Source organism: Rhagoletis pomonella, unplaced genomic scaffold (assembly GCF_013731165.1).
Source record: "Rhagoletis pomonella isolate Grant_MI unplaced genomic scaffold, Rhpom_1.0 Rhpom_scaffold_00012, whole genome shotgun sequence".
NCBI lineage: Eukaryota > Metazoa > Arthropoda > Insecta > Diptera > Tephritidae > Rhagoletis > Rhagoletis pomonella.
In genome coordinates, this window is record NW_023458566.1 from 17,800,623 (window position 1) to 17,812,148 (window position 11,526).

General features: G+C 36.0%; 1 protein-coding gene across 1 annotated transcript in view; it reads left to right on the forward strand.

The window, feature by feature from the left end:
* The window catches only part of LOC118747613 (talin-2), a 72,258-nt gene extending 61,098 nt beyond the window's left edge, over nt 1-11,160 (forward strand). The window contains exons 12-16 of the mRNA XM_036481663.1: nt 3,011-3,154; nt 3,240-3,755; nt 4,230-4,913; nt 7,402-8,066; nt 10,591-11,160. Of these exons, the coding sequence (XP_036337556.1) occupies nt 3,011-3,154; nt 3,240-3,755; nt 4,230-4,913; nt 7,402-8,066; nt 10,591-10,816 (2,235 nt within the window). The 3' untranslated portion in view covers nt 10,817-11,160. The remainder of the gene's footprint in view (nt 1-3,010; nt 3,155-3,239; nt 3,756-4,229; nt 4,914-7,401; nt 8,067-10,590) is intronic.
* The last annotated feature ends 366 nt before the right edge of the window (nt 11,161-11,526 follow it).

The following is an 11,526-nucleotide window of genomic DNA, read 5'->3' on the forward strand; positions in this document are numbered from 1 at the left end:
CAGTCGTTTAGCAAATGAGTAATATGTATAGCTCCACGAATAAAATCGTAGCAGAATAATTTTTATTTTACAAAAATCAACTGTTTAAAGACTATAATGCTTTCACCTTGTGGCTCCTGTGCAACTCATAACATAATACTTACATAATTGGTGGTGTAAAAATGAATGCAACGATCACTTAACACCAGGGACATAACAGTTATTAGATGAGAAATATTTTTAACTTCGCCGGCAAGAGTTATAACCCAACGTTTAGTTTTTACGTTGCCTGATAACTGTTATGCAGGAGAAATATGTTTTCCGTCGCCAATAAGAGTTATTGCCCAACGTTTATTTTTTACTTTGCTTGATAACAGTTATTACCCAACATTTATTTTTTACTTTGCTTGGTAACAGTTATTAACCAAAGTTTATTTTTACCTGGTCTGATAACAGTTATTTCACTACTCCACTTTTATTTTCACCATCTTTCGTCTTCTTCTCCACCTCCATTTTCGTCATTATTCCTATCTTACAACGTTTATCAGACAACGTAAAAGATAAACGTTGGCCAATAGCTGTTACCAAGCAACTTAAAAGATAAACGTTGGGCAATAACTGTTATCAAACAACGTAAAAAAATAAACCTTAGCTTATAACTCTTATCGGCGAAATAAAAAAAATATTTTCCATGTAATAACCATTATGAAACAACGCTTTCGCCAAATTTCAGAATTCGGGCAACGTTTTCAATTTGTAAATTCGAGATAACAGTTATTTTTGGTCCCCGCTTAACACATACATGTCAGAAAAAAAAAAACACATAAACACTCTTCGTTGTACTACCGCAGACCGCTGGTAACAAATGGTTCTAACAAAGCTCGCTTACGGCTCGCTTACGGCTCGCTGCAGCATAGCTCAAACCAAACTTTTTCTTCGTGCAGCACATCCTGCACGCCTCTGCCATTCGCTTGTTTGCACGCTCTTTGCTCTCTACCTCTACATCTATGCTGCTCAAGCTCCTCTCAATTTCTGGTAATAGTTGTATAAATGTTCTTCGCTGTTGGTTTCTAATACGCACAAAGCACATTTAAAACCTATTCGTCTATCTCGTTTAACGCTTTAAGCCATGGCAAAACGCTACTGATAACACAAAACAAAAATAATACAAACATGCATACAAGTCTTATCCGCATACTGTCATTGTCTTATCTCTTTTCTCTTCTTCCATTACATTGTACTTGTGTCACTTGTTCGTCTGCCCATTTGTCCTGTATAAAAAAAAACAAAAAACAAAAAAAAACACGACAAAATACAAAAACGTTATCATAAAATAATGCCCTGGGTGGTAAAACGCAGACGCTTAAAGAAATGTGCACATCTGCTGCCGCAGCTGCTGGTACTAACATGAATGGCCAGCGCCATCTATATCGCCAGTCACACATAAGTTATGGAATCCTTAGCGCTTAGAACGCCCGCCATCAACAAGCAAGTTAAAGCAAGTTAAAGCGCGCACCATTCTCGCTGCTCAACACATCCGCGACGATTTCATCTCACACACTCAACCGCGCCAGCTGTAGCGCTAGGAGTCAATGAATCAAAAAAAAAAAAATTATTAGCACCGCAAAATCAAAATTAAATGCTTAACACAAAACGACTGGAGACACTTAACACTTTATAGATATAATACTTAGAGGATACTAATAATAATTTTTAAAGCATCCATACTTTTTTCGGCTTTGTAAGAAATTGCGGATGCTGTTGTATGCGAGTTACTTTGCGCGTTCTCCGGCGGCCTTTATGTATGTATGTAATTATTTGTTTTTGGAGACTTGTTCAGCTTTAGTGTGCACTCAAAAAAAGTAAAATTAGTTGACACCTAGAATTGCTTTTCATCGAACGGTGGTGATAATATTTTAAAAATTATTGAATGTATAAATCTATTGAACACTGTGCTACCTTCGGTTGGTGTCGCGAAATCTACACTGTTTATTAGTACAAACACGAACTCACACACTTGCAAAGTACACCATAGGCTTTAAATGTCCTCATTGATATTTGTACACATAAATGTAATATTAACGGCTGCCTTAGACGTGTGCTTAGAGGTGCGTGCTATTATTCCGTAGGAACTGAGTACGATCCCTGTTTATCTCGTAAGTGCAGCAGTTTACAGCCTCGAGTAATGATTTCGATTTAGATTTATGTAGCTCAAATTTAAAATCGTATTGAAATACGTTTTGGAATTGTTGGCCATTTTTTGAAAGTATTTACCATTTTTCGCACGAAATGCTCGAACTACATAGTGAGTGGTTATTCTTTTCGAACAGTGTAAAGAATATGACACCCGGAGTTGTGCTTTTAAAGCAACGAAAAGGCTTGGATTGAAGTGCGTAAGTATGTACTTTAAAAAAATCTAAGACAATGTGCACCAAGCCTTTTTTTTTACGATTCTTTTCTTTTGTGGAAATGGATCAAGCAAGCATCATTCATTCCAAGAAAGCCTAAAACTTGTACTCAACAAAAGAACTCGGGAGTTTTTGGTGAAATTTTTTTTTTTTTTTTTTTAAAAAAATTGCTTCAGTTAAGAAAGTGTTTTTAACCAACACATTGAACGGGCAACGTAAGCGAAGAAAGCCTTTTTAATGAAGTCATCAAATAGCATACTCCAGCATCTGCAATTTCAAATTCATAACGCTAAGTTTTTTATTGTCAAAACCATATATCATTAATTTAACAAAAACAATTTAATTAAAAAATTGAAAAAAAAATAAATAAATATCATTCAACTAATAAAAGGAAATACAACTCTTTTATAAAGGAATTCGGAGAGTTCTGCTCTCTTAATTTAGATTTGTCTAAGTAATGAAATTTGTCTAATTCTTCAAAATTTAGCAACGGATTTACGTCATTAAGGTATTTTAAAAATGAAGTGCCATAGCCTTTATAAAAAAAAAAAATTGTTACCCTGAGGTGTTCAAAGAGGATTTATTAAATATCGAAAAAACCATGTATTAGCTCTCTCTAATAGCTCATTCTATCTTTCCGCCTTCTCCAGGTAATGGTGCTAAATGTGTCTTCGTTGCTAAAGACCGTAAAAGCTGTCGAGGATGAGCACACACGTGGTACGCGCGCCATGGAATCCACCGTTGAAGCCATTTCACAGGAGATACGCGTAAGTTTAACAGACACAAACTCCCTCACCACACGTTCGCATGCTATACTATATTGAAAACTATTAATTTCTTTTATGCTTACAGGCTATTCACTCACCACCTCCACCTGGCAGCGCACAATGCGGTCCTGAAGATTTGATACGCGTCACGAAGAATGTGACATTGGCGACCGCCAAGGCAGTGGCCGCTGGTGCTTCCAATCTGCAAGCCGACATTGTAGCCGCCGCCAATCTGGGCAGACGCGCCATTTCGGAAATGCTGCTGATTTGTCGCTCGGTCGCTTGGAATTGTGCAGAAACTGAGGAATTGCGTCAGCGTACACTCGAAGCGGGTGCCGCTGTTGGCGAATCCTATCGCGAACTTTTGAATGGTATTCTGCACAATTGTTCAGCCGACGATCGGGTGCATTTGTCGCGTCGCGTTGCCAAAAGTGTTACCGATCTGGTTGCGATGGCACGCTTGTTGAAGGGTTCCGACTGGATTGATCCCGAAGATCCGACAGTGATTGCTGAAAATGAATTATTGGGTGCTGCAGCATCCATTGATGCGGCTGCTAAGAAATTAGCATCGCTGCGTCCGCGGCGTCAACCGGATGTAAAGGTAAGGGCTTAAAGCTATCTGGTGCTGGATTACTGACGTGACTAACTAAATATTTAAGTGCAAAAATTAACTTGAAAACTAAAAAAATTAAATGTAATTAATTAACTGTGCTTTGGTGATGGGTTGACTAAATCGCTTAGTTGGGAAATAAATTATCGTAACTCTCCTTCGCTTGTGTAACAAAAATAAAATTATGGTGTGTGGATTTGTAACTGTGTTTGCCCCCCCCTTACTAAACGCTAATAGTTCCAGTCAGATATGTTTGATATTCTTGGTTGTTGCATTAAAAGGTTCACCCAGGAATCAAACATATTATTACTGCGATTATTAATATGCTACTAAAAAAAAAAACATTAAATGTTGTATAAAATAAAAGCTTTTAATAAATTTAAAGCAGCTTTGAAACTTTGCTTAACATACAAGTTTATTAAGCCCCTGGTGAATATCTGATTTGAATAATTTACCTATTTACAGATTGAATTGGATGAGAATATGAAGTTCGATGAAATGATCCTGGAGGCAGCGAAGGGCATCATGGCAGCCTCTTCGGCGTTGGTGCGCGCTGCCAATGCCGCTCAACGTGAATTGATCGATCAGGGCAAAGTGGCACGACGTCCACTCACCTCATCGGATGATGGACAATGGTCGGAGGGTTTGATATCTGCCGCTCGTCTTGTCGCTGCAGCTACGCACAGCCTCGTTGAGGCTGCACAGAATTTGGTGCGTGGAGTGGGCACTGAAGAGATGTTGATTTCCACAGCCAAGCAAGTAGCCGCATCAACAGCTCAGCTGCTCATCGCATGCAAAGTGAAGTCGAATCCGAACTCGGAGGCAGGACGCCGTCTACAAGCCGCTGGCAATCAGGTTATAAAGTCCACGGAGAATTTGGTGCGCGCAGCCCAACAGGGTCTCGAAGATGAAGAGGAGAAAACGCTGAAAATTAATACATCGATGGTTGATGGCATGGCACAGGAAATTAACGCGCGATCCGATGTGCTGCGAATGGAGAAGCAATTAGAAGAGGCGCGACAAAAGCTCATTACCATTAGGCATGCGCGAGCGCTGCAGAAGAAGGGGCAAGGATTCGGTACGGACGAAAGCGACACGGAGTACGCGAATTCCACCTATGGAACACTACTGCAGAAGAGCCAAAATAATGTATGAACTCACTTTCAATTGCCCCTATTTTTTACCTCTATTTTATACTTATATGTATGCATGCACGTACACATACACACATATCTATTGATGTAGCAGCCCATTGAGGAAGAAACGCTCAATGAAAAAGTGGACAACACACTGGCACAAAATTAAAGGAAGAGCATAAATATTACTTTAAATTCAAAGTGGAAAGATACTCCTATAAATAAAAAAATTAATTGGCGAAAATTGATATCGAAGAAAGTGTGTTGCTCGCCGTAGTTAGATTGCATTTCAGGAAAACTAGCACATAGTATTACATTTAGATTAACAGCTTTTGTTTTATTATTTAATACACTCCAGAGATCGCAAATATGTAACAGTTAACCAGTTAAAAATCTCTTTCTTCCATCTTTAATGGGGAAATGGTTTCTCATTGTGCAATATACATTTGTCTGTTATTTTACGGTTCGGCAGTGTGAATACCCAGAATGTTCTGAAAAACTTTAATCATAATAAACACAATAATTAATAATAAATTTTTAGATATTCAAATAAAAAAATAAAACATGCGGCCAACTTTTTACCCGTTTCTCAAAGACATCATTCGAATTTGCTCTTATTGCGTGATTCTTCGTGCTATTTCTTTCAGCCCTTTTTCCCCGATACTTTTCGGTATTTTCGTTTTTTATTTTTCGTGTTTTATTCTTTGAGATGTTTCGCGAACTATCTGGGCGTTTTTTCGGTACGTTTTGAAAATCTCCCTTTGCGGAGGTTTGCGTATTTTTTCAGGAATTTTATGTATATTTGACATTTGACAGGGTTTTTCGAGGCATTTTGAAATCGTTTATAGGCGGCATACACAGTGCGCCTGACTCGTGAGTCGGTTTGGACGTGTTTGTGAAAATAAATATGTGTTAGTTACACCAACATGACTCCCGTCATGACTCTGAATGATTCAACTGTGTAGTCGAAGACGAGTCAACACGTACACAAATGACTCGCGAGTCAGACGCACCGTGTATGCCGCCTATTATGTCTTATTTCGAGAACTTTCCGATAGTTTGTCGTGTTTTTTCAGTTTTTTTTTGGGTCTTTCGGGATCTTTCATGTCCAAAAGTGCATGCAAATTTCAACTTTGATTTTTATAAATAACTTAAAAATTACCGGCTAAGCTCGTAAAAAAATTGATCAAGTATACAAATATTTTGTGCTTTTATTATAGTTAGTGCTCGATAGGGTATTTGATTTATTCATATCAAGATATACATAAATATGTATATAAATCTGATATGTTCTCTATACTCATATCTTTTCTGAGAAACGTTACAAAATCTATAAAATATTGCAAATTTTTTTGTTGTTAACTAAAAACATTAGCATTAGCTTCTCATACTAAAACTAACTACATACATACTTAGGGCCAGTTTTTCAGTGCTGGTTTAAACTCAGTTTAAACTAAGTTCAGTTAAACTCAGTTTAAATTTAAACTAAGCTTAAACTACTGCCCAGTTTTTCAGTGCGAGTTTAAGGCCGCTTCGTAGTTTAGTTGTTTTGAAGGGCAACACTGTTTATTTTCACTTTTGATACGATTGCATTTCAAGTTCTGAAAGATTATAGACGGAAATCTAAAGAATTTGTTAGGTGCTGCATGTGTTGCCCGGCCAAATTGCAAGTAAACTCCAACTCAAGTTGCGTTTGTTAATTTTCTTGTGCACAATTTTTATTTTACGTATGAAAATTTCGTTTATTCATGAAGGTGCCGCTATACAAAAGAGTCTGTTTTCGTGTACTTCGCAAACAATCTTAATTTTTTTATCCTTTTTCATCTAAATTTTGACAGGTGACTACAAATATACAACTTAACAGATAGTTTAAATTCGGTTTCACCCAGCCAGATTGGGCGTTTGTTTAAACTAGATTAAAATTTGACTGAAAAACTGCACACTGAGTTTTAATTTCGTTTAAGCGACAAACTGAAAAACTTGGCCCTTACGCTAATACGTAAATGTTTTTAAATAAAAAAAAAAACATTTTGATTTTACATCTGTAATTTTCCTCAGTGAGGATTCCATATTTCTTCTCTTATACCTGATACTGTTAATTTATTTATTAACCGACTTCAAAAAAAGAACGAGGTCATAAATTTTTTTTTTGTATGAATATATAACCTTGCATAACTTTGGACCACGTTAACCGATTTCTCTAATTTTTTTAAATGAAAGTGGTGGTTCCATACTTACTCGATCTAGATGTGGTCATTATATCATGAAGAAATTAATGGTACTCTTAAATTTGTATATGAGAATTGAAGTCGGTTTTGTTTTTTTGCTTAAAAATTACTTGTTTATAATGAACACTGCTATCTGCCTTCTACATAGTGTAATTTTGTAAATACTTGATAGTGATAACTGTCATTTGCGATCTCTGATACAAACACATTGCACCAACTAATATCCATTTTTACTAATTCAAAATCATTTTAACTCCGCCATCTAACCTGTAGACACTAAATCGTTCGGGCTACCCTTCGGAAGTGCCGCCCACCTCACCGAGCTATTACAGTCAGCAGCAGCAGCAAGGCAAGCATCACTACAACTACGCAACACACCCACAACACTTCCACCATCCAGCTGCTGTATCACCGCCGCCGCCGCCCATGAGCCATCAATATTCCAGCGGCGCTGAAGTGAACGGCAGCATTGAGCTGCCACCGCCACCGCCGCCACTATCGACGACTCTATACAACATGCAAACAGCCACGGCATCGGGCAGCGGTGCCGGCAGTTCCTTTAGACCTAACCCAAAACTAACAGCCAATGCGGTGCCACGCCCCTACACCGGTAGTGCAGGTGGTGTCAGCAGCAGCAACAGCTTACTAGGTACTAACGGTGGTGGTAGCGCTAAATTCACTCAATCACCCAATCCCGTAGCGAATGTCAGTAATTACCAGCAACAATCTTTTGAAAATGCAACAACAACGGCCACAAACGCCCATCAATCGGCGCTACCCACATCGCAGTCAACCACTCAGAAATCGACCGCTGTCAATCGGAAGCTAGAAGCCTGTGTACAAGATTTACACGACAAAACATTCGGCCATGGCGGTGTAGTGCAGATTACCGGCGGTGGGGCATACCCTGGTCAAAACTATGAAGGTTACACCTCCAGGTGCGTACATATGATACAGTTAGTTGTTAAAAAAACGCCGTTTGTAAATTAGAGGTGTCCTTATTTGTATGCAAAGTTTTAAAAAATTTGTTTTTGGCCAAAAGCAATAATCGCTTGAATTAGAACTAGGAATGTTAATCCCGGGATCCCGAGATTCCGGCCTTTCTAAGGTCCCAATTGTAATTCGTACTGATGGCAATAATAGAAACTCCTTTTCTTGACCAGTATTGGCTATATTTCTTTTTTTTTATTTAATAATTATTTTTTTTTTATAATTGTCTAGCTCATTATACATATAACACCGCACGATAGTAAATTTTAAACACAAATATCAATATATTCGCGAAAGCATGGGCCGAATATAGTAAAATTGCGTTTTTAGTTTTTCAATCTGATGTCAGTAAAAATTTAGAGAAATGTGCTAAGAGAAGAAGTCTGGGTATCAAATTAAAGAGGAAATCCTGTAGAATTTAAGCAGATTCAAGTTTTTGGTGCAGAAGGACTGGTAAGTATTGAAAATGTCCTTTTAAAATTTTATCCTTGAAATTTCGCAATATGTATTTGTTTTTGAAAAAATTATTTGTTAAGGACTTATATAAACTCGATAACATCCGCGAATTTCGTCCTTTTAACCTTATCAGCTTAAAAAATTATCTATTCGTCCTTGTGAATCCAAAAAATTTAATTATGTATTTTAAGTTCTAAAAAAAATTGTCTCTTTAATTTGGTACCCATAGTTTTATGCTACAATGCATTGATTTTTTTTAATAATTTTTGAAATTAATCAAAATTTTGAAATTACAAAGTCCTTTAAAATAAATCCTGACGTCAGAGAGAAAAAATAAAAACGCCTCTTTGAATAAAAAAGTAGGAATCAAACCCATTTATTTATTATTTAATTTATGGTAGGAGAGCCTTCAAACAATATAGAAGCAATTTTTTCGATTTAAGTCGTTGAAAAGTATTGAATATCTAAATCCCGGGATCCCGAGATTTTATCACAATCCCGAAAATCCCGGGATCGGAAAAAGCTTAAAAATTAACATCCCTTATTAAAATGCTGCTTTTATAAAAAGGCACTTTCGGGTTTTCCCATTTAAAAACCAAAGAATTTTATAATGGAACTGGAGTAGAATATTGGAAGAGTTTCTAGGCATCAAGATTTTGATTACTCAGGGCGTGTGTGAATCGGTAACAAAGTTCTATGGGGAAAGCTGTTGAATAATATTTTTACTATGGTGAGACAGTTTTGCCAATCTGCTGTGTGAAATAAAATATTTTTTGACAGCAGTAAATTTTTGATAACCGCAGATTTATTTGGATTAAAATATTACAAATTGAAGTGAAATTAATATTTTAAGAAAGCATCTACCATCGTTGATTGCAATTCATCTATTTAAGCTTTTATTTAACGAAAAATTACACACATAAACAATCTTTGCGATTGTCAAAATTTTCTATGCATTTGTCAAAAATTTCACTAGCCTCATGAGCTACTGAAATTTTATTCACCTCATAGTTGTCAAAAATTTACTCGACGCGAACTTTGTTACCGATTCACACACGCTCTCAAAACGAAATATGATTAATCAGAAAAATAAATTTTGCTCGATAAAAGAGTTTGCATTGGAAAACTTATGCTTATTTTCTGTTTTACATTCTGCATATGAAAAAAATTATTTCACTTTACTTTTGGAAAACAGCTTCAACTTCAACTTCAATTGCTTTATATGTAAAGAGTACTTTGAAATGTTGATTACTCATTTTACTCATAATGTTGATTAATCATATAGCAAATTACACAAATATTTTGGTTTTGGTTAATCAAAATCTTGATTGCTCGAGTAACTAAACTTTTGAGTGATCATAATTTCCAATTAATCGAATAATTGAGTTATTCACTTTATGATTAATTAAAATTTAGAATAATCAGTTAATCGCACAGCCGTATTCGGTGGTTTTTGGTAGTATTTAGGATTTTTTTCGTAGCTGATTACGAAACTGAAAGCAGGGTCCGAATCGCGGTATTCGTGACCAATTGATTACTCGTTTCGAATCGGATCGAAAAAATTTTAGTCCCGGGCAGAAGTATTGGCACAGGGAATTTTTCTTAATACCTTCAAATAGAGCAAGAGTCCGCGACGGCCAGAAGATGGTACTAAAACTGAATGGGCTACATACTTAGAATTTTTCTAAGAAATTTGAATAGAAAGCTGCAAATTAGTATGCAAATTTATTGGATTTTTTATGACTTTTGCACAAAGTTTAGAGATTTTGTTTTTATGTTGTGTTTTGTAATGTGAATAAGAAGAAGAGACCAAAACAAGTGTTACCCTTACTGAAACCATATTCGCTTCTATACATTATTCAATGGATTTTCAATTTGTACTGTATATAGTTAGTTTAGGTGAACAGAAATAATAATTTACTTGTATATAATAGGACACAGCTCTATTGTAGAAATCCTACTTGCCATGTGTACTGTTTCCCTTTGCCAAATTAACATCGCCTTTCCTATTTTCAGTTATGAAACTCGCAATTTCGAGCAGAGCGATGAAATGGTGGATAAACCCTTGGATTCGAGCTTCTCACAAATGACACTTAGCACTGATGGCGGTAAAGTCAGCATAATTGATCAGGGCTCTGAAAGGTTGACGTCGATGACGCAACGTGTAATGGAACGCAAAACTTTTAGCAGCACTACCGAGATGCATTCGGAAAAGAAGACACACAGTTTTCGCATGGAGTAGATTAGTTTTAGATTCGAATACAAAAAAGTATACATACGCATAACTACATATACATGTATGTATGTAAATATAACTAAAATGGCAAGCATGTTGGTGCTATCCTCTGCGGTGTGTCAGCAGCAGCATATGCTTTGCCTCGAAGTTTGCTTATAGAATGCCACTTCGCCACTAAGGGCGCTTGAAAAAAAAAATTGTCAAAAGTGCTTTTAACTGAACTAATTTATGTATGTATAATAATCTATAATAATGTCTAGATATTAGTAAATATTAATGGAGTTTTAAAATGTTCGCCGCCGTTTTTTATGTCGCAGCCAAATACTTGCAAGCAAAAAAAAAAACACACAAAAACAAATAAAACTACTCCGATTTGGTGTTCGAATAGTTCAATTTGTGTGTCCAGTAGTCGCTGTATTTTTGATGTATTTGTTTAAATGTAGAAATGTGTATTTACGTATTTGTATAACATTTTAATTATATAACAAAAGTTTACAACGATTTTCAGCCAGAGAATAAAAATGTTTGCCAACATGTTGCCTGTAATTGCATAATAAATAATTAAAATAACACTATTAACGGTATTAAAATAACGATTAAAAGCGAAATACAAAAAAAATAAACATTATTTTAAATTATTTATTGACCATCACGCTTTGTGGTATCCAAATTATTATAAAATAGCTTTTTATCGATCGTGATTAATTTTTTAATAA